The 22,179-nt window shown below is 35.3% G+C and overlaps 1 protein-coding gene across 4 annotated transcripts in view; it reads left to right on the top strand.

Annotated features, from left to right (window-relative positions):
• The window catches only part of LCA5 (lebercilin LCA5), a 45,280-nt gene that overhangs the window by 9,000 nt on the left and 14,101 nt on the right, over positions 1 to 22,179 (top strand). For all 4 annotated transcript variants that reach the window (XM_049896084.1, XM_049896075.1, XM_049896064.1 and 1 more), the window contains exons 2-3: positions 961 to 1,353; positions 8,242 to 8,771. In XM_049896084.1, the coding sequence (XP_049752041.1) occupies positions 1,155 to 1,353; positions 8,242 to 8,771 (729 nt within the window). In that variant the 5' untranslated portion in view covers positions 961 to 1,154. The remainder of the gene's footprint in view (positions 1 to 960; positions 1,354 to 8,241; positions 8,772 to 22,179) is intronic.

Here is a 22,179-nt window from a genome sequence, read left to right as displayed (position 1 = left end):
TATAACTCTTAGATGGGATAAGTCCTAGGAAGCTACTTCTGATACATGCATATAAACAGAATTAATCCTTGTCAATACTGTATAATCAACTTCTAACTATATTACTGGAATTTAGGCTGAAAGTCTTTGACAAGGTACACTAGTCAGAATTTATTGAGCAACTTTATGTGTCTGAATTCTAAATCGAATTGCTGCTTGCTGTGTGATAGTTATTAAATTATCCTGTTTAATCTTATATAACAGTTCCCTAAGAAAGTTACTACTATTATTCCCAACAAAATTACTCGTCTGCTTTATCTCACAATGTGAACTTAACTAGTCTTAAATACCAACAATATGGTTGTGGAAAATATTTTTTTTTAATATTTTTTCATATTTCTGTTTTTTTGTTTTGGGACTCATCATCCATTTTGCTCATTTAACTTTTGACCTCATTTTTCTAATGGGATGGGCATGAGGTATTTGTTCAAAATAAGAATGGTTACTATTTTTCTGTCATGTTTGCAAATATTTTTTCTTTTAATTTACTTGATTATTTTTCGTATACTTGTATATTTTTTATGTAGTCAATCTTAGATATTTTTCTTGGTTCTTATTAGCCAGTTCCCTGCCTCAAAAAAAATTGGAGATTTTATCATTATTACTTGTTGAATATCAGCATTTACTTTTACTATAAATCTTAAGGTTCAAGGAGTCAAATTTGGTTAGCATTTATTAAGAAGCATTTTTATGTCAGGTACTTAGTATGTTATGTTATCTAAATAGGTTATGATCACATCTTTTCTCCAACTATTGTAACTATATGTGAAAGTACAAATAAGTAAAATTGTATTATCTTTTAGAAAAACGCAAACAGTATATTTTGCTTTTAGTAAATTCATTGTAATTATCTGTAGGAATCTAAAGGTGGACTATTTCATGACTATATGATGAATCTCCTTCCCCCTTCCTTAATTGTAGGGGAAAAAAAGTGTATCTTCTGGTTGCTAATATGAATTTGGGACTGCTGGATATATGGAGAAAGCAAATTATACAGAAATGAGTATTATCGCCAGGTTCTGAAGACTATAAAGATGCTCTTCAGTGTTGTCATGGACTCTTCTGGAGAAAGGAACCTTGTGAAGTTAAGTGAATAGAGGCCATTTTTTAAAACAATGGAGGAAAGAGCAAAAAGTCCAGATACTAATCAAGAAAGAAATTCAGGCAAACACCGTTATTCTTACTGCTCATCTGATTTTGAAACTACACTACAGTCTTCTGGCCAGTCTTCAGTGGCCAACCTCTCGTCACCTACAAGTGTTAAGGAAAAAAATGCTAAAAGATACATTTCAGATAGTCAAGTGCATCACCAAGGTAAGTGTTCTTTAGAAAAGCTCCATGGACCTAGAAGATTCGTTTTGAGTGTTTAAGGAACAATCGTATGAAAAAAGCTCTTTTACTGGTATACATATATCTTTTGAATAGGATATATTTTTATAAGTTTATGTAAATGTTGCTTATGGTACTGTGTATTACCCTTTGTTTTATGTATATATATAGTTTTAGGTGAAAGTTTACAGCTCAAGTTAATTTCTCATTCAAAAATTTATACACATATTTTGTGACATTGGTTGCAGTCTGCAGTGTGACAGCATGTTCCCCCTTTCCACCTCAGGTTCCCTATGTCCATTCATCCAGCTCCTATCCCTTCCTGTCTTCTCATCCGTCTTTTGTACAGGAACTGCCTTTGTTATATTTGAGGTCATACAGTATACAGAAAAAGTGATATAGCTAAGGCTTCTCATTTTGTTTTCTTCCTAAACAAATGTTTGTCATGGGGTTTCTGAGGTACTGTAAAAGCAGAAACAAAACAACCCCCCCCCAAGAAAAAAACAAAAAAGCATTTGTACCTTTCTATATTTTGATTTTTTAAAAGTAGAGAAAGACCCTCCCTCTCTCTCCCTTCCCCCTCCCTCCCCCTCTCTCTTCCTCCCTCTCTCTCTCTCTATGTATATATATATAAGTGGTTAAAGGACATTTTTATAGATTGAGTAAAATTACTTTGTCTAAGTAACTGAATGCTGACTGTAAAAACTCAAACCTAGGAATGAAATTTGGCACTTGAAGCACCAGTCTAATTTCTTTTTTATTAAACTATGTTAAAGTTAAAATAGGATTGATCGTTAGATTTAATTCTTACTATTAAAATGTTAATATATATTTTTCTAGTCTATAAATCTCTTCCCAGCTTACTAAATAACTGGTCAAGAAAACCCCAGTGTACTTAGAATATCTAAGGACTGCAAGTACATCATAGAAAAAATAACCAAACCCGTTGCCATCGAGTCGATTTCAACTCATAGTGAACCTATAGGACAGAGTAGAACTGCCCCATAGGGTTTCCAAGAAGCATCTGGTGGATTCCAACTGCCGACCTTTTGGTTAGCAGCTAAACTCTTAAACCACTATGCCACCTGGGTTTTTGTAGAAAAATAAGCTAGGATAAACAAGGTAACTATAGTATGCATCAGTAAGTACAGCACAGTTATAACTGCGGCAGCTTAGAATGGCGGGAGTTGCAAGGCAGAATGTGGTAAAATTGGGGGCTGAACAGGAAAACAGGCCAGATCATGAAACACCTCACATCTCATGCCATTCTGTTGCTAGAATTAAAAAAAACCAAGCCCGTTGCTGTCTGGTCGATTCTGACTCATAGAGACCCTATAGGGCAGTAGAACTGCTGCATAGGGTTTCCAAGGAGCTGCGGGTTGATTAGAACTGCCAACCTTTTAGTTAGGAGCTCAGTGCTTAACCACTGCACCGCCAGGGCTCCATTCCTAGAAAAGAATATTATTCTATTCCTGTGGGAAATAGCCATTGAAAAGATTTAAGCTGGAGTGTAATTAGATTTTGGAGCCCTGGTGGCCCAATGTGTAAGAGCTCGACTGCTAACCAAAAGGTCAGCAGTTTGACTTCACCAGCTGTACCTTGGCAACCCTATGAGACAGTTCCACTCTGTCTTCTAGGTTCGCTATGAGTCCGAATCAACTTGATGGCAACGTTTTATTTTTTTTTAAATAGATTTGCTTTAATAAGTTTTTACTTTGAAAACTAATATTTGCTTATTAAAAAACTACAAAGAATATGTATACGTTTTGAAGGCAGCCTTTTCCTGGACCCCAGTCTAGCTCCAAGGGATGTCCATACTTCTAACAAGATGATTTCTCTCCTCTTCTTTCTCAAGCCCCTTCTCTTCTCTTCCCCCGTTCCCCCCACCATCTCTTCCCTGTTCTTTTGGAAGTACAAAGCTGCAGATTTTTTGGTCTGCTTTCAAATCTGTCTCATTGAGGGCCCCCTATTCTGATTTTGTGGTTGAGAGCATCATCTGATACTGACTTTTGCTATACAATTAAAAACAAACAAACCATAAGAGTCAAATGGTAGAAAATGCTTATTTATTCCCAAGAAATAATTTACATAATTAGGATAGTGTTATTAGGAATACTTTATTTTTTCTCTCATTCCCCAGAAGCAGCTTAGGAGACCACCCAATTAAAGAGTCAGAACTTCTGAATAAACCTTATTTATTTTAGAAAATATTAAGAAAAAGCTGTGAAAGACAGTTCCACCATCACCCAGAAGAATTTTAGTTATTGTATTCAATCTGACTTGCTGCTTTTTGTTTTGCACTGTCTTCTGAACTAAACTTTGTGTAATTTGTCTGCCTTAGATGAAAAAACAGGGCTGTGTTCATTTCCTAGGGCTGCTGTAACAAAGTACCACAAGCTGGGTGGTTTAGTAAAACAAGAGAAATTTATCCTCTTATGGTTCTGAACGCTAGAAGTCTGAAATCAAGGTGGTGACCAAGAAGGAATCAAAAGTATTGGTTCCTTCTGGAGACTCAGAGAGGATCTGTGCCATGCCTCTCTCGTAGCTCCTGGTAGCTGCTGGCAATCTTTGGCGTTTCTTGTCTTGCATTAACTCCTGTCTCATTGTCAGTGGTCACTTGGCCCCTGTACGTCTGTGTCTAAATTTCCCTTATCTTAAAAGAACACCAGTCATTGGATAAGCGCCTACTCTATCCTTTATGACTTCATTTTAACTTGATGATATCTCCAAAGGTCCTATTTCCAAATAAGCTCACATTTACAGGTACTGGGGGTTAGAACTTCAGCCAGTCGTTTTGGACAATGCAACAATATAACCCATAAGAAGGGCCAAAATGACACCTTTTCTTAAACACTAATTTATCTTGGTTTAAGTTGTAATCAAGTGATACTGTTTCAAGTGTTATTAAAATGGTGATACTAAACAAGTGCTATTAAAATAGTGTTTTGAATTTGCATGTTTGATGGCAGTCTTCCTTACGCTCCTTTTTAATTTTCAGCGTGTTTTAAAAAGTAAAATTGCTACTCTATTAGAATTTATATATATAATGGTAAAATACAGGCTATACACTTTTATATATTACACACTTAATCCACTTCCTATTTTATGGTAATGTAAACATACCCCATTTTGGGGGTAGATACATAGGTATATTTATTGTGTGCTTTTTTAAATGAGCCATATTTTTTTAACGCCTGAAGGAAGAAAAAGCAGTATTTTTCACCCACATTTTGGTGATGACTTCACAAGGGGGAGAGGAAGAATGGCATACATGACAACCAGTCATCCTTCTTCTCATCACTATTAGTACTATTTTTCATCTTGATAGGGAGCCCTAGTGGCGCAGTGGTTAAAGCGAATCCTCCGTTAACTGAAAGGTTGGTGGTTCGAAACCACCAGAGGCTCCGTAGGAGAAAGGTGTGGCAGTCTGCTTCCGTGTAGAGGTTTACAGCCTTGGAAACCCTGTGGTGTTGCTATGAGTTGGAATCGACTGGACGGCAGTGGGTTTGGTTTTTTGTTTCATCTTGATATTTTTAAAAGGAAAATTAAAAAAAGATAAATGAAAGCTGGGAAACTTTTTTTGAGTTCTAGTTCAATGTACTTTTAATGATCAGTTTGTATTGATAATAATAGGATATGCTTAAAATAAATTTGCAGGTGTTTAGGATGTAAAAAAGTTAGATTATGGAAACCTTTCATATATGAATAAAAATTGAAGTAAGATATTAGTGGAAAATTTTGATTCTGGTTTTTATTATTTAGGCTTCAGCTTGTTCAAATAAAACAAGCTGCTGTTAGTATGAAATTTTGTCTTCTGAGCAGTGTCATTTTATACATAAAAATCAGAGACTTGAAGCAGTTAAATTCATTTTTATGTATAATCATTTTTGTGTATAAAGTTTCTGTCATGCCAAGAGCTGAGTACATATTTTACAGTAACATGTGTAACACAACTGTTAATTCAGAATGTGGGAAAAACAGAAAATTGAAATGGTGAACACTGCAAGTTTAAGATTACATTCTAAAAGCACTCTTGTCCAGTAGGACTGTGAGTCACAAATGCAAACTGCACAATAAAAAAGGTAAAAAAGAAACAGGTGAAATTAATTTTATTTAACTCAACATATGCAAAATACTTTAATTTCTACATACAGTCAGTATAAAACTGTGTGAAATATTTTACATTCTTTTTGGTACTAAATATTCGATATTCAAGTGTGTATTTTACACTTAACAGCACATCTCAGTTTGGACTAGCTACATTTCAAGTTTCTCAGTAGCCATATGTGGCTAGTGGCTACTATACTGGATAGCATAGGTATTCCTCATTGGTAGTTCAGTGGTAGAATTCTCCTTCCTCTGTGGGAGACTCAGGTTTACTTCCTGGCCCCTGCACCTCCTGCATAGACACCACGCATCTATTAGTGGTGACTTAGGTTTTGCTCTGATGCTCCACAGGCTTCAGTGGAGCTTCCAGACTGAAATGGATTACGAAAAAAGCCCTGGTGACTTACTTTTGAAAATCAGCCAGTGAAAACCCTATGGATCACAACAGACCATTATCCAACCTACAGCCGATCACGGGGATGGCACAGGACTGGGCAGCAAGCATTTTGTTCCATTGTGTGTGGTGTTGCCATGAATCAGGGCAGACTTGATGCAGGCTAACAAGAACTTTTTTACCAGTTCCTTTTGTATATTCAAGCATATGTAGCTGGAATCCCAAATCAATACATTTTTAAAACAGCTTCTGTAAAACTTCTATCTTTTAAATGAAACTTTATCATGTTAAATTGTAAATATTATTTGTTGTTCTGTATAAATTTACATAATGGAATCAGAGTATCCATGGTTGGGCAGGTGGGTAGGGAAAGGTTAGATACTCTTGTTTTTCTTCATTTTCTTTACTCTGGATTGATTTTCTCCTTGAAAAAAAGGCAGTCATCTTGGAGATTATTTTCACATGTGGCAGACTTTTAGACGACTCTTTTAAAGGACAGGTGCTTGGTTTAAGATTAGTACTGGTAAATCTCAAACCAAGTAAAATATTACTTAATGTAGTATTAAACCAAGTAAAAATAATTTCGTTATTCCAAATTCTTGTGAAATGTGATTTAATGTGTATATTTTCGAGATTTCAGATGCTTGTATTTTTTAGAATGTGAATTTTTGTTTTTGTCCTGTTCTCAAATTGTGTTAAATGCTTTTTTGATTTGAATATTACACAAAAGAAATCCTTGAAGGAAGCATTAGAGTCACATGTGTACTGCTAAGTGTTTCCCATTTTCAGTCACTAATAAATGGGATGTAAGCTCTTATTACTAATGTAGAATATTTATATAGCACGTTCAGTTTTACATACATGAACTTAACCTTCACAACAACTTAGTTATGCAAGTAGTGTTATCCTTATTCCATAAATGGGGACAGTAGACTTGGAAAAGTTTAATTGAATTGCCCAAGGAGTTATTGAGTGGTAAATCTGAGTCCCAGAGCTTTTCACTGTACAGTATACTCTCATCTTATTTGCCCAAATAAAGAAAAAAAGTTGTGGTTAATTTAAGAGAAAACATAAAGTTTCACGTTTCAAATAATTCCAGATACCTTGGCACAAATGAATGTCTCAGTGTGTTTATCAGGTGTTTATTATGCATCATGCTGATGCTGATGATGCCCGTGTTTGACTTCTGCCATCCTATATAGAAGGGTAAAAGTGGTTAAAGGCTCATCCTGCCATCCTATATAGAAGGGTAAAAGTGGTTAAAGGCTCATCCTGCCATCCTATATAGAAGGGTAAAAGTGGTTAAAGGCTCATCCTGCCATCCTATATAGAAGGGTAGAAGTGGTTAAAGGCTCATCCTGCCATCCTATATAGAAGGGTAGAAGTGGTTAAAGGCTCATCCTGCCATCCTATATAGAAGGGTAGAAGTGGTTAAAGGCTCATCCTGCCATCCTATATAGAAGGGTAAAAGTGGTTAAAGGCTCATCCTGCCATCCTATATAGAAGGGTAAAAGTGGTTAAAGGCTCATCCTGCCATCCTATATAGAAGGGTAAAAGGGGTTAAAGGCTCATCCTGCCATCCTATATAGAAGGGTAAAAGTGGTTAAAGGTTCATCCTGCCATCCTATATAGAAGGGTAAAAGTGGTTAAAGGCTCATCCTGCCATCCTATATAGAAGGGTAAAAGTGGTTAAAGGCTCATCCTGCCATCCTATATAGAAGGGTAAAAGTGGTTAAAGGCTGATCCTGCCATCCTATATAGAAGGGTAAAAGTGGTTAAAGGCTCATCCTGCCATCCTATATAGAAGGGTAAAAGTGGTTAAAGGCTCATCCTGCCATCCTATATAGAAGGGTAAAAGTGGTTAAAGGCTCATCCTGCCATCCTATATAGAAGGGTAAAAGTGGTTAAAGGCTCATCCTGCCATCCTATATAGAAGGGTAAAAGTGGTTAAAGGCTCATCCTGCCATCCTATATAGAAGGGTAAAAGTGGTTAAAGGTTCATCCTGCCATCCTATATAGAAGGGTAGAAGTGGTTAAAGGCTCATCCTGCCATCCTATATAGAAGGGTAAAAGTGGTTAAAGGCTCATCCTGCCATCCTATATAGAAGGGTAGAAGTGGTTAAAGGCTCATCCTGCCATCCTATGTAGAAGGGTAAAAGGGGTTAAAGGCTCATCCTGCCATCTTTTAAAACAATGCAAAATAATCCCATATAAGCTACTTGTATATCATTTCTGATGGTTTGGAATATTCTTTAAGTATTGTAAAATCCTTTTGTAAAGAAAAAAAAATAATGTTAAGGATTGACTGTGTTGAAATGAATAAATACTACAACATTTGGTACAGCTTTTTTTTACGTTATTTCTTTTTCTAGCCCCTGGAAAATCAAGCCCTAAGAGTCTACCAAACAGAAAGGGAGTCAGAGGCGGATATCGCTCCCAGAGCCTCAATAGGGAAACACTTCGGAAAGATCCTGATCTTGTTACAAAACGGGTTCTTTCTGCAAGACTGCTAAAAATCAATGAGTTGCAAAATGAAGTGACTGAACTTCAGGTCAAGTTAGCTGAGCTGCTAAAAGAAAATAAGGCTTTGAAAAGGCTTCAGTATAGACAGGAGAAAGCCCTGAATAAGTTTGAAGATACAGAAAATGAAATTTCACAACTTATACTTCGACATAACAATGAGATTACAGCACTCAAGGAACGTCTAAGAAAATCTCAAGAGAAAGAACGGGCAACTGAGAAAAGGGTAAAAGATACAGAAGGTGAACTATTTAGGACAAAATTTTCCTTAAAGAAGCTGAAAAAGATCTCTGAAGCTAGACATCTACCTGAACGAGATGATTTGGCAAAGAAACTGGTCTCAGCAGAATTAAAATTAGATGATACTGAGAGAAGAATTAAGGTAAAAATTCTACAATTTCTAATCGTGTTGCCGTGCATTGTTTCTCACTGGGCATTTAGTATGCTTATTTTAAACTGCTTATTGCAGTTTGGCATTTGCTTAGATGTTGCAACTATTTTTAGTGTTATTTTTGTGAGTAAGAAATTAGAAATTTAAGATGTATATTATAGAGCAGGATGTAAAGGACTGCATTACTTCAGTGGGCCACAAGTTAATGAATGAATGTTTAAAAAAAAAAAAAAACACCCATTGCCATGAAGTCAATTCCGATGCATAGCAACCCTATAGGACAGAGTAGAACTGCCCCATAGGGTTTCCAAGGATCGGCTGGTGGATTTGAATTGCCAGTTCTTTCGTTAGCAGCTTACCACTTATCCACTGTGGGGTTTGATTCCATGGATTTTAGTCATTTTTGAAAAATATTCTATTTGATTATCTGATTGTTTCTCTAAAATTGAAAATGATACTGTAGTCACAGTGTATAAAACTGACATTTTGGGGCCATTGTGTAAGAAATACCACATGAGCAATGTTTTCTGTTTTTATTTCTGTGCGTGTTTTTGAATGATTAAATTAGTTACGGTACATCTTTTGGGGGTGGATGAGAGGATGTTGAGTAAGTAGTTTGAGAATACAGCAGACCTTTAAACAATATTTTTCTCTGGAGATGGAGAGAGGAAGAGTACTGCCCCACAGCTGTTACACAGGGGGTTTGTATTAGTTGCCACCAGCAGCATAGATATCAAACAGAAGCCCTAAGTCAGGGCTAATGCTTAGAATTGATAAGTAGTTTGAAAAGCAAAGGTAGGAAAAATTACAGGAATAATGCCTGATGTGAGAGTTGTCTGAGCAAGAGAAGCTCAGAACTATAAATAAATCCCAGCTTTCTGCAGTGTATTAATTAGGTGTTTTTCGTACATGGGATGTTACAGTACTTCTTAGTCTGTAAATATACCATGCCCACTATACCAGTGCTACGTCCAAATGCAGTAGCTTATTAAATATTGTGTACATCAGTGTCCAGAAAAAGTGCTTAACTTATTCTCCAAAAAAAAATCTGTTTGATTGTCGTGTCTCATTTTGCAAATTAAAACTCAAGAAAGTCCTTAGTATCCCTTGGAATTTCAGAAAAATTTTAGTGATTCCATCTTTAAATTTTGTGCTATTCTTTTCTAAGATGGTTGGCTGTATGGTGTTAGTTTTTTGTTTTTCTTTTGGTGTAGCTTTTTAAGAGTCTCTCCTTAAGCTGGAATTTGTGGCAGGCAGCTTTGTTTGTTTATAGCTTGTCTCATTCCAGAAAGAATTTCAAGGCACAACTCTTACTCGTTAGCTATGTTTTTTTCTTAGGAAAAAAACATGCCTTAAGCTTATCTGTAACTAGTTGAGCTGTAGAAGACTTTCCCTCCCAGTTATCTTAACATCAACCTATAAGTTGGGTCCAGGCTCATTTTGTTAGGTTTTGGACAGAACGTACAGAATCTTAGTTACTTACGAGTACAGTGGTTTAGAAATGGATACATGGTTGGGAAATAAACAGCCGGAAGTGTGAGAGGAGAAAACCCTTTCCTCCCAATCCTCCCACCCTTCTCCACCCTTGTGTCAGTTGTCTTTCCCTCCTAGAAATCAGCCTACCTTGTGCAGCCATATCCCAGGGATAGAGAACCAGTTGATGGGGTTAATTTGTTAAGCTGTGCACAAAAGTCCCGTCAGCTAAATCAGACTGCACGTTTACTTCCTTAGAGTTAGCTTTATACCTTTATTTTGGTTTTTACCTTAATAAATTTCTTTGAAAGAGTCCTGTCAAATTAGTAGCCCTATTTTAATATATTTATTTATCTAATTAGTATTAATTAAAAAATTAGCATTTAAATATAACATATGCACAACCCAACTTGTATAGCAGAAAAACATTTTTAGTCTGTCCAGCAATTTTAAGTCCATGTAGTAGTTCTCAAATTTTTTGGTCTTTAGATCCCTTTATAATTCTAAAAATTATTGAGGACCCCCCCAAGAGCTTTTGTTTATGTGGGTATATCTATTGATATTTACCGTATTAGACATGAGAATTGAGAACATTTAAAAATATTTCTTAATTCGCTTAAAAAATAACTCATTATATTTTATCATAAATTTTTAGTGGAAAATAACTTTACCAAAAAAAAAAAAGGGCAAAAGTGGCATTGTTCTATGTATTTGCAAACCTCTTAACGCATGACGTAATAGAGAACAGCTGGATCCTCATCTGCTTCTGCATTCAATCTGTTGTAATATGTTTCGGTTGATAAATCTTAAAAAAATTCAGCCTGACAAAGATGTGTACAGTGGTTAGAAAATCGAGGAGTATTTCAATAGCCTTTTCAGGTAACTGGATATTTTTCTGTGGTACTGTACCGAAACTCAGCAAGTGGTGTTTCTTAAATATTATTTTCCATGTGGAATCTGAAACCATATCAGTGAACATTTTGTACTCTGTCACATTAAAATCCCATGTTCTTTCAGGCCCTTTGAATGGATGTTTTACCCATGCTTGATCTTGTAACATTATGCTTTGGTCATTTGGAAAATATTGGTTCATTTAGTTTTGTATATTTTCCAAATGTTGATGCATTTTATTATATAATATACATGCCATGTAGCCTTTGGAAAACTCCACTGTACATATATGAGACAATAAAATGAAAACAGCAAATAATATCTTATTATTATGAAGTAGTTTAGACCTTGTAGAACCCTGAAAAGTACTCAGGGACCTTTAGGGGTCTCCATACTATCCTTTGAGAATCACTGATACAACTTACATAAGCAATTCCTTTATCAGCAACTTCATTAGCAATTCCTCCAACAGGCAGTTTATTTTAGTGACTGCCAAACTGTACCATTGCTTAGTGGGCTTGGGACTAGCCTGTAATAGAGGCTGAAGGTAAAGTTAATGATTCTGTCTGAGCACCTCATAAGACTTACAGCTAGGGTTGCATTCCTAACACCAGGGCCTCACCAAGGATGTAGTAGCACATTAATCATGGATACAACCAATAGTATGTCATAAAGGAAATTTTAACTATCATAAGACTATAATCATCAAATGGGTAATTATCATCTAAGTCTTAGGAAAAGATTGTAAATGTTGTAGCACATACATGATTATCAAAAGGACTGAGGTAAACTAAAGCACACATGTAGTATATAAAAAAAAAGCCAACTTTTTTTTTTTTTAACATTGGATTGGCATCGAGTAAATTGCCTTGTCAGAAAAACGTAATGAACCTATTTATAAGACTTTCTCTTGCAGCCTTGGAAACCCTGGTGGAATAGTGGTTAAGCGTTGGGCTGCTAACCGAAAGGTCGGTAGTTCGAATTCACCAGGCGTTCATTGGAAACCCTATGGGGCAGTTCTACTCTGCCTTATAAGTTCTCTGTGAGTCGGAATCGACTCAACGGCAGTGGGTTTTTTCCCCGCCCCCCTTGCAGCCTTAGTATCACAAACCTGTCAAAGGAAGTTTGAATAGATTTCTTTTTCTCTTAAAAAAGAAACTGGCATTCAAATTCCCTTGACCCTAGAGCTGCCCTGAAGTAGGTATTTTAAATATTTCTTGTTGATAAAGATATTGCCTCCCACTGTAAACTATTTTCAAAAAGTAAGAATTGATTTAGTATTATCTCCCATTTACCATTCTTTGTTTATTCAGAAGGAGAATTGAATTGTCCTAGTATTGGACCAAGTGATGTGACTAGAAATTAATTAGTGCCAATAGGTTACTTTTCCTTCGACTTTCCCTACCATACCTTACACTAATGGCTAGGTATCTGCTGGAAAAGATTTTCTGTTCTGTCACCCCTCAGAAATCCAAATCCAGAAGCTCTGCCTCTGTCTTGCCTACCTGATCTATACTATTTCCAACAAATGAAGCTAATTAGAACAGAATAGTAGACTCAGACCAGGAGGTCAGCTCAGCTCTTGTCCTTCTCTGACTTTGCGCAGCTCTCTTAACTTCCAGGTTTCAGTTACTTCATCTAAGGAATTATATTGAATGACTTCAGAGGCCCCTTTCAGTTCTGAAATAGAATGAGTCTGAATTCATACTTTTAAGCCTTTTGAATCCACCTGGTGCTCCTTGGAAACTGTATGGGATAGTTCTGCTCTGTCCTATAGGGTCGTTATGAGTCGGAATCTTCTTAACGGCAATGGGTTTGGTTTTTTTTTTTTTGGTTTGGCATGCCAGAAGTATTTTGAACATGTGAAAAAGTATTGTGAAGTACCTTTTATAAAAAGTATTAAAAAGAGAGACTGCTTTTAAAATAGCCTCATACATACATTTGGATCCTACTAATTTTTATTGTGGAAACTCTGGTGGCATAGTGGTTAAGTGCTATAGTTGCTAACCAAGAGGTTAGCAGTTCGAATCCACCAGGTGCTCCTTGGAAACTCTGTGGGGCAGTTCTCCTCTGTCCTATGGGGTCGCCATGAGTTGGAATTGACTCAGTGGCAACAGGTAGTAATTTTTATTGTATAATAAAGAATTGACTAGATTTTATTTTACACATACACACACATATATTTTATCATTTTTGGAGGGGAAAGATGTATAATGAAATTATGAGATCTATGATTGAAGTGTAAAATTCAAAACCATTTCGGTTTCAGAATTTTTCATTGTTCATAGAAACTACCCATTTAGATAGAAGCAGTTGTTAAAGCAATTTCTTAGTTAATACTTTAATAATTTTTCTATTGGAAAAGTAACATAAGCACTAAAAAATCTAAAACAAAGAGGCCTACAGTGACACATCAGTTTCTCTTCTATGCTGTGCGTTCAGGCCCCATCCCAAGAAACAGCCACTGTGGAGAAATTTTCTCTACGTGCATAATCATGTCTGTCTGTATCTCTTTTCTCAGCCCTCTAACCACAAATGAGAATGTACCAGACACACTGCTCAGTGCCTTGTTTTTTCACTGAGAAATGTATTTTTGCACTTCTTACATATCATTGTGTGTATGTATATATGTATGTATTCACATACACAAAATATTTGTCTCCTTAAAGACCGCATAATATCCCATTCTGTAGGTATAATATGTTGAGCCTTTCCTTTATGTATGTATGGTTTCTTGTTTGGGGGCAGTATACAAATAGAAAATTCCTAGACATGGAAGTCCCTGGATCAATAAAGCATTTAAAAGTCATTTTTGGCTATTAATAGAAGGTTTCTAAACAAATGCTACGGAATAGTAATTTGCTTTTCTTGAAAGTAATTAAAGTTAAACCTGTTTTTTAATGATTAAATTGGCCCTCCTTGTGATTAGTATCATTCAGTGAGGTTTTAAAATATTTGCCTTTTTAGGAGAACGTATTTAACATGGAAACATTGATTGGCTTTGCCATTTTACTTGAATCAGAAATTACGGGCTTAGAATTCAGGGCCAAATAAAAATTTGAATTCAGTTATTTAATTTATATTTTAATTATACTGTTAATTAACAAATCTACGCCTTAAGCTGTTAAATTCCTAATTAAACTTGGCATTTTACACACGTGCACACACGCACACGCACAATATAAATAAAGGTTCAAATTCTGGTTATACCATGCTAGCTTTATGATGTGGGATACCGCTTAGATTATCTGATCCTCAGTTTCCAGTCTGTAAAGCTTTGCAGATGGTGATAAACAGTTTTGGAGATTAAGTTCATAGTGAGTCTGGCTCAGTGCCTGGCATTTACCAAGCACCTAATCTTTGATTTAAGAATATAGAAGCGTACTCAAAGAAAAATACATTTTCTGTAAGTAAATAGATACAGCGTGGTAGAATTCTAGAGTTTGAAAGGACCATAGAAATGGTTTAGTGCAGTAGTTTTCAAATTAAGCTTACGTGGACTTTTGCATTTTTTTTTTATTGTTTTAAAATAAGGTTCAATTTTACTGATTTGGTCCGTTGGTTTTTCACATGTTGGCAGTTCTTCACAGGCTACCAGATAAAGACTGAACTGTTCTGCATTGTGATTGGTGAGTCAGGCTGCAGAGAGGGTTTCAGAGACTCACTTGCCCAGCAACCTAAGCCATCCTCTGAAATACCTTCATGGGAACCCCTTAGTCTTGTCCAGTTCAAGCATTTAACTGGTGAGGAGAATGAGAGAGGTGTTATTTGCCGTGTTCTAGGTCACATAGTGGGACTAGGACCACATGTCTGGGATTAGAACTATAATCTTCTGTCTCCCATTTTGTGCTCTTTTGATTATTGGATTCTCACTTTAATAAAATCCTAGCAATTTCACTACATATTTAAGAACTGAGTGATAGGTTCTTCTTACAGTAGTACATTTTGTGTGTGTGTGTGTTCATAATTTCAAATGATAGATTGAACTGAAACATTAAATTTTGGTTATTTTACTAGTATTTTCTGAAAAAATGATCTACAAACTGTAAAAGAAAACCACATTCTCAAAGTCTGCTAATTCTTTGTATGCAATTTGTTGATTAGAAACCATTTTCGAAATCTTTTTCTTTTTGGTGCTAACTGTAGTAAATACTGTAGAACAAAATCAAACTGTGTTGGAAGAAAAAAAATGCAGAGTACAGTTCTGACGAGGGACATGATAGAAGGTTCTGGAAAGAATGGGAGAAAAATACAGAACAAAACTCAAATTCCTAAAAAGGATCAGACTTATTAGACCAATAGAGACTAGAATAAACCCCCGAGACTATTGCTCTAAGATAACTTTTGAACTTGGACTTGAAGCTATTTCTGCAGGTCACCATTCATAGATTGGCTTGTAAAAAAAAACTATCACTTGTAAGTAATGTGCTCCCTTAAACAATTATGTGTATGAGACCAAGTAGTCAACATTTACCCAAAAGCACAAATGAGAAGGCAACGAGGGGAAGGAACAGTAGATCAATAGAAACAGAACAAACAGAATGGGAATAATGAGAATGCTGACTGACACTGTAAAAATTGTAACCAAGACAAGGAACAATTTGTATAAAAAATTGTTGAATGTGGACCTAATTTGCTGTGTGAACATTCACCTAAAACACAATAAAATATTATTAAAAGCCTCAGTAAACAAAAACTTACAAAAAATTTTAAAGAAAACGGCAGAAGTTTCAATTAGAGCCAGAACAAGAGCTAGTGTAGGCCCACTACTTAGGGCAGACATGTAATGCAGAGAGGGAGTGTGACTACTGGATTCCAAGTTTGTTTTTATCTTGTCCTGCTTAAATCACATGAAGAAATAATAAGAGATACATAAACCAAAAAAAAAAAAAAAACCCAGTGCCGTTGATTCCGACTCATAGTGACCCTGTAGGACAGAGTAGGACTGCCCCATATAGGAGCACCTGGCAGATTTGAACTGCCAGCTCTTTGGTTAGCAGTCGTAGCACTTAACCACTAAGCCACGAGGGTTTCCAAGAGATACATAGCTCATTTAAATGAGCTCAGTCTCCACATTTGGATGAATTATTCCCCAGAGGACGGAAGAACCTGTGGGAATGTGACTTCAGAGCCTTTGACAACATACTTTGGGGAGTTATGAAGACTAGGAAAGATAAGAAGAGAAAAAGTAAGTAGCAGTGTTTTCAAAGGTCAGTGGAGGTAGATGTCCGAAATTATCAGTTAGTAAGCGTAATGTTAATCTATACCAAAATTATAATACATTTTGGAAAATATTGTTCATGTAGAACTGTCCTTCCATTTTTTTCCCCTTAGGATTGCTAGATTGGTGCATCAAGAAGCCATAGTATAGTGTAACTTATTATCAGTAAGTCTTTCTTGTTTTTTGTTGGAGAAACGTGGACTGGTTGAAAATAATGCTGGAAAGCTTTGCAATTAGATCAGTAACTACCCAAAGGGTGCTGATAAATAAACCACCGTCAGCTTGGAGAGAGGATCTCTAGATCCTGTCCTTTTCAGCATGTTTATCAGCGAATTTAACTAGGCTCCTAAAGGTTTTATTTGATTTTGTGTTTCTGACATTTGACACACTGCCTGGAATAGAATTAGCATTTCCTAAAAGAATGAATAGATGGATGGATGAAGTAAAATGACATTCTTGACAGGTTCAGAAATAGGAGGGGCAGCTAATTTGATGGATGCTAAGATCAAGATTGAATTTATCTCCCTAGGTGAAAATGTAGCCCAAAATAAGCAAGATAAAATTTAACATGGTTAAGTGTTAAGTACTCATTTTTTTTCCTGTGCGTCTTGACTACCTTTTGGGGAGACTTGGCTTGAGAGTAATTCAGTTATATAAGTATGGTGTTTTAGTTGATGACCCTATTTTCATAAAGCTGTTTGAAAAGTTAGCAGAAGGAGCAAAAAGTTAACCAAGTATTGTGGTGCCCAGGTCCTAGAAGATAATAACTCTAATTTTACTGGTCAGATCACATCAGTAATAAAAAAAAAAAAAATTTTTTTTCTTTTTTTTTTTTATATCAGTAATAGATACTAAATTTTAGGTAACAAACTGGTATGTAGAGCACAAGCAGAATAGCCAGGGGTTCTGAAAACTGGTGTATGTATAAGAAACAGTGGAAGAAACATGGAACCATGGGCTTGGTTAACATTAAGGGGAAAGGTAACTTAATATGTAAAAGGCTGTCCCATGGAAGAGAACTACATTTGTTTTTGGACGTTCCTAAGGGCAATACAAACTTAGTGGATATTAGTGAAAAGCTAGTTTCAGTTCATTCATAAGACAGAGCTTCCTAATAATGAAAATTACTGTGTAATGATATCAGTTTGTACAGAGGTCTTATGACATTTGTAGACCTGTTTTAATAAATGTAATGTGGTTTAAGTTTGTATTGCTTTATTAATAAAAATCAAGTTTTTTTCTTTTAAAAAATCTATTTTTACGTAAGTATCACATGTGCAACGTGAAAAACCGAGAAAAGTAAAAAATAAAATAAAAACTTAATGTTCCTATGACCTGAAGGTCACAACTTTTAACATTTTAATGTGTATCCTTCTGGATCTTTCTTGGTGAGAGAGAGTGTGGGTGTTCTATAGGACAAAATTGCCTTCTGTTACTAACATGCTAGGATTTTTGTTTTAAATCATGGGTAGGTTTTTTTTTTTTTTTTTTTTAAGTCTTGTGCTTCTTGTTAGCTTCTATTGAAATGATGTTTTTTTCTCATGTAATTTATTAACATGGCCAATTACATTTATATATCTTTCATGTTAAACTGTTATTTTCTTTATAAACCCTACTTAGGCCTGATGTAGTTTTTATACTTTGCTAGGATTTGTTTGGGATTTTTGCAGTGATATTCATGTGTAAGACTGGCCTATGATTTTATTTTTTTCAAGTCCCCCCCCCCACCCCTTTCCAGTTTGGGCATCAAGATTATAAAGTTTCATGGAGAATGATTTGGAGAGTTCTTCCTTCTTTCTGTGTTCTTTTACAGATTGTAAATATGTGCCTCTTCTTTTTCTTGTTAAAGTCTGTCAAAATTTTGTTAGTCTTCTCAAAAACCAGCTTTTGCTTTTGTTGATCTTTGTTTTCTACTTTGTTATTATTTTTTCTCCTTTGTTTGGGTTAACTTTGTTCTTTTTCTAACTAGTTAAGGTTAGCCTAACATTAATTCTTAATCCTTCATGTTTTCTATCACATGTATTTCAGGCTATAAACTAGTACTGTTTCAGTTTACTCTCGAAAGTTTTGAAATTTAGTGCTTTATTACTGTTCAGTTCCAAAAAATTTTAATTCCTGTTACTATTTCTTCTTTATGCGTTACTTAGAATTGTGCTTTTTTATTTCCAAGTGTGTGTTGGTGTGATGATTTGGTGGTTAATGTTTTCTAATTTTCTTGCATGGTAGAAAGAGAACATGAGCAGTATGCTGTTGATTCTTTGATATTTATTGAGACTTCTTTTGAAGCATGGTGTATAAACAGTTTTGTAAAATGTATTACTGCTTAGAAAGAATGTTCTATACTCATGACGTGCAAAGTTCTCATTACATCTGTTAGGTATGTTCAAATCTTCTCTAGCCATACTCATTTTATATTTGCTTTGATCCATCAGTTTCTCAAAGATATGTTATTCTCACAATATTATTGCTGACTTGTTGATTTTGTATAATTCTGTCATTTAGCATATTTAGAAGGTATGTTATTTTTAGGTTCAGAATTGAACCTAAAACACGTTCTGAGTTGATTCTAGTTGGTTTCTAGTGGATTTTTCTTTTTATTATTAAATAATAACTCTTTATTCCTAATAGTGGACTCCTAGGTGGTGTAAATGGTTAACTTGCTCAGCTGCTAACTGTAAGGTTGTAGGTTTGAGTGCCAGAGGTGCCTCGGAAGAAAGCTTTGGCGATCTACTTCTGAAAAATTAGCCGTTGAAAACCCTGTGAAGAACAGTTCTATTCTGACACACGTGGGGTTGCCATGAGTCAGAAGCAGCTCAATGGCAACTAATTTTTATCTCTCATAATGCTTTTGTCTTAAAATCTATTTGGCCTATACCAGTTATCTTTTGGTTGCCATATTTTTACACAAATAATGCACACGTTCTACTTTTTTTGGGGGGCAACTGTGCCCTCCTCCCATGTGGTATTTTTGTAAGTGTGCTATTTTTATTAGCATAGTGAGCTTACAGAAATACCTCGCACAGGGGATGGTGCAGTTGGCAAAAAAAAAAAAAAGGAACACGCGTGTTATTTGCATAAAAATAAAATGATAGTATTTTCACCCAATGTATTTTTTCTTTACTTTCAACCTTTTTTTAGTAATATGTTTTATCTCTGTGCTTGTACAGTATTTGACTAGATTTAAAATAAAAGAATCCAACAGAAAAATATCTCAACAAAGTCATTCATATATTTGTTGTGGTTACTGAGATATTTGAATTTGTGTTACCTTTAAAATCAAAATTGGTACTATATTACCTTCCTAGGACTGCTGTGACAAAGTACCACAAATGGAGTGGCTTAAAACAATAGAAATTTATTCTCTCACAGTTCTGGAGGCTAAGGGTTCGAAATCATGGTATAGACAAGGCCATGCTCTTTCTGAAGGCTTTGGGGGGGGGGGGATTGTTCCTTGCCTTTTGCTAGCTTCTGGTGATTGACAGTAATCCTTGTCATTCTTTGGCTTTTGGATGCATTATTCCAATCTATACCTCTTTGAGAACATGGCATTCTCCTTGTGCATGTCTGTCTCTCTGTCTTGTCTCTTCCTTTTATAAGGACCCCAACCATATTGGATTAAGGGCCCACCCTACTACTTCTACTGTAGTATGATTTCATCTTAATAAATACACGTGCAATGACTTTATTTCCAATAAGGTCACATTCTGAGGTTCTGGGAAGGACGTGAATCTTTGGGGGACATTATTCAACCCAGCACAATTATCATCTTTTCTGTCTGCTGCTTTTTTTCTCCTTTCCTGTCTTTTGCCCTTTCCTCTTCTATTGAACTGTCATATTCTGTTTCTAATCTTTTAGAGTTTATCTTTACATTTTTAAAGCATGTACTTACATTAAGGAAATCTAAAGTAAATAATACCTCTGTTCTTCAAACTTTACCAAGATGATGGAACACTTTCTCCAGTATCTTCTCATGCCATCTTCTGTATTATTGTTGCCTAATGTTTTAATTTACCTTATTTTAAAATTCCTCTTAATTTTTTAACAGTACTTACTAGCTTTACCAGTACTTTCTTTGCTTATCATTGCTTATTGTATTTCACCATTTATCATCATTGCTTCCTTCCTTCAGTGTTCAATTTTTACTTTTACTGAGGTATATCCCTTGGCCATTCTTTCTGTGAGGGCTTCTGAGTGGTAAAATTCTTAGTCTTTGTCTACAAATATTTTATTTTGTCCTCACTACTGAATAGTAATTTTACTGGGTCTAGATTATTGTCATTTGGAATTTCATAGTATATTTTATCACTGTAACTTTTAGCATTTTTCTCTTTGGGTTTGATGATTTCCTGTTTTGCCCCCAAATATCTTAGGATTAAGGTTTTTATTTTATTTTCTTGTTTTTATTTGGAAATAATTTCAAACCTACAGAGAATTATAAAAATAAATTAGTACAAAGAATACTTACGTACACTTTACGAAGATTACGTATTTTTAACATTTTGCCCCATTCGTATTATCATTTGTGTGTGTGCTGATTCTCTTTTTTTTAATATACACACTTACTAGCTTTACCAGTACTTCTTTATCATGCACACACACATAGTTTTTTTCTGAGCCACTCGATGAGTTACCTACAACATGGCCCTTTATTTCTAAATATAAAAAAACCCATTGCCATCGAGTCGATTCCAACTCATAGCGACCCTGTAGGACAGGGTAGAACTGCCCCATAGAGTTTCCAAGGAGTGCCTTGCATATTTGAACTGCCGACCTTTTGGTTAACAGCCGTAGCACTTAACCACTATGACATCCAGGGTTTCCATTTCTAAATATATCAGTATGTATTTCCTAAGACTGGGCATGTGTTCTTATATAACTATAATACAATTATGGTATAAATTTGCATTGATGGATTTTATCTAATTTACCATCCACACTACAGCTTTTTCAGTTCACTTAATATTGTCCTTTATAGCCCTTTTTCCCCTTCAGTATGGATCCAGTCTAGAGTCAATTATTGTGTTAGTTGTCCATGCCTCTTTAGCCTTCTTTAATCAGGACCATTTCTGCATACTTTGTCTTTTTTTTTTTTAATAATCTATTTTATTTTTTGTTTGTTGAGAATATACACAGCCGAACATATTCACCAGTTTCTACATGTGCAATTCAGTAACACTGATTACATTCAAATTGTGCAGTCATTCTCAACCTCTCTTTCCAAATTTTTCCTTCCCCATTAACATAAACTCACTGCCCCCTAAGTTCCTATTTAATCTTTCCAGTTGATGTCAGTTTGATCCCCATATAGTTCTTAAAAGAGCACAATATTCAAAGCAGCCATACTTTATGAGTTAAGCCAAACTATTGTTTATTTTTAAGGCAACTTTGGGGGATATTTTTGGTTTAGAGTTTAAGGTTTAAAGATTATCTCCAGGCAGTAGTTGCAGGGGTACATTCAGCTTCCGTGGCTCCAGAAAATCTGAATTCCATGAGAATTTTTAAATTCTATTCTACATTTTCTGCCTTTTGATCAGTATTCTTCTTTAGAATCTTTGATCAAAATGTTTAGTATTGGTAGCTGGGCACTATCCAGTTTTTCTGGTCTCATGACAAAGGAAGCAATTGTCCATAGAGGCAGTTAGTTGCTGTCTTTTTTGACATTCACATTTTTGAAGAATATAATCCCTGACCTATTTTCGTTTAATAGCACATTCAAATTTTGTGTTTCTCTGGTGTTTCTTTGTGATTAGACTCAGGATTTACATTCTTGGCCAGAATACTGAATGAGGTCGTTTTAAGTGCCATTAAGTCAAT

This window comes from Elephas maximus, chromosome 1, assembly GCF_024166365.1.
Source record: "Elephas maximus indicus isolate mEleMax1 chromosome 1, mEleMax1 primary haplotype, whole genome shotgun sequence".
Lineage (NCBI taxonomy): Eukaryota > Metazoa > Chordata > Mammalia > Proboscidea > Elephantidae > Elephas > Elephas maximus.
This window is presented reverse-complemented; position numbering and strand designations above follow the sequence as displayed.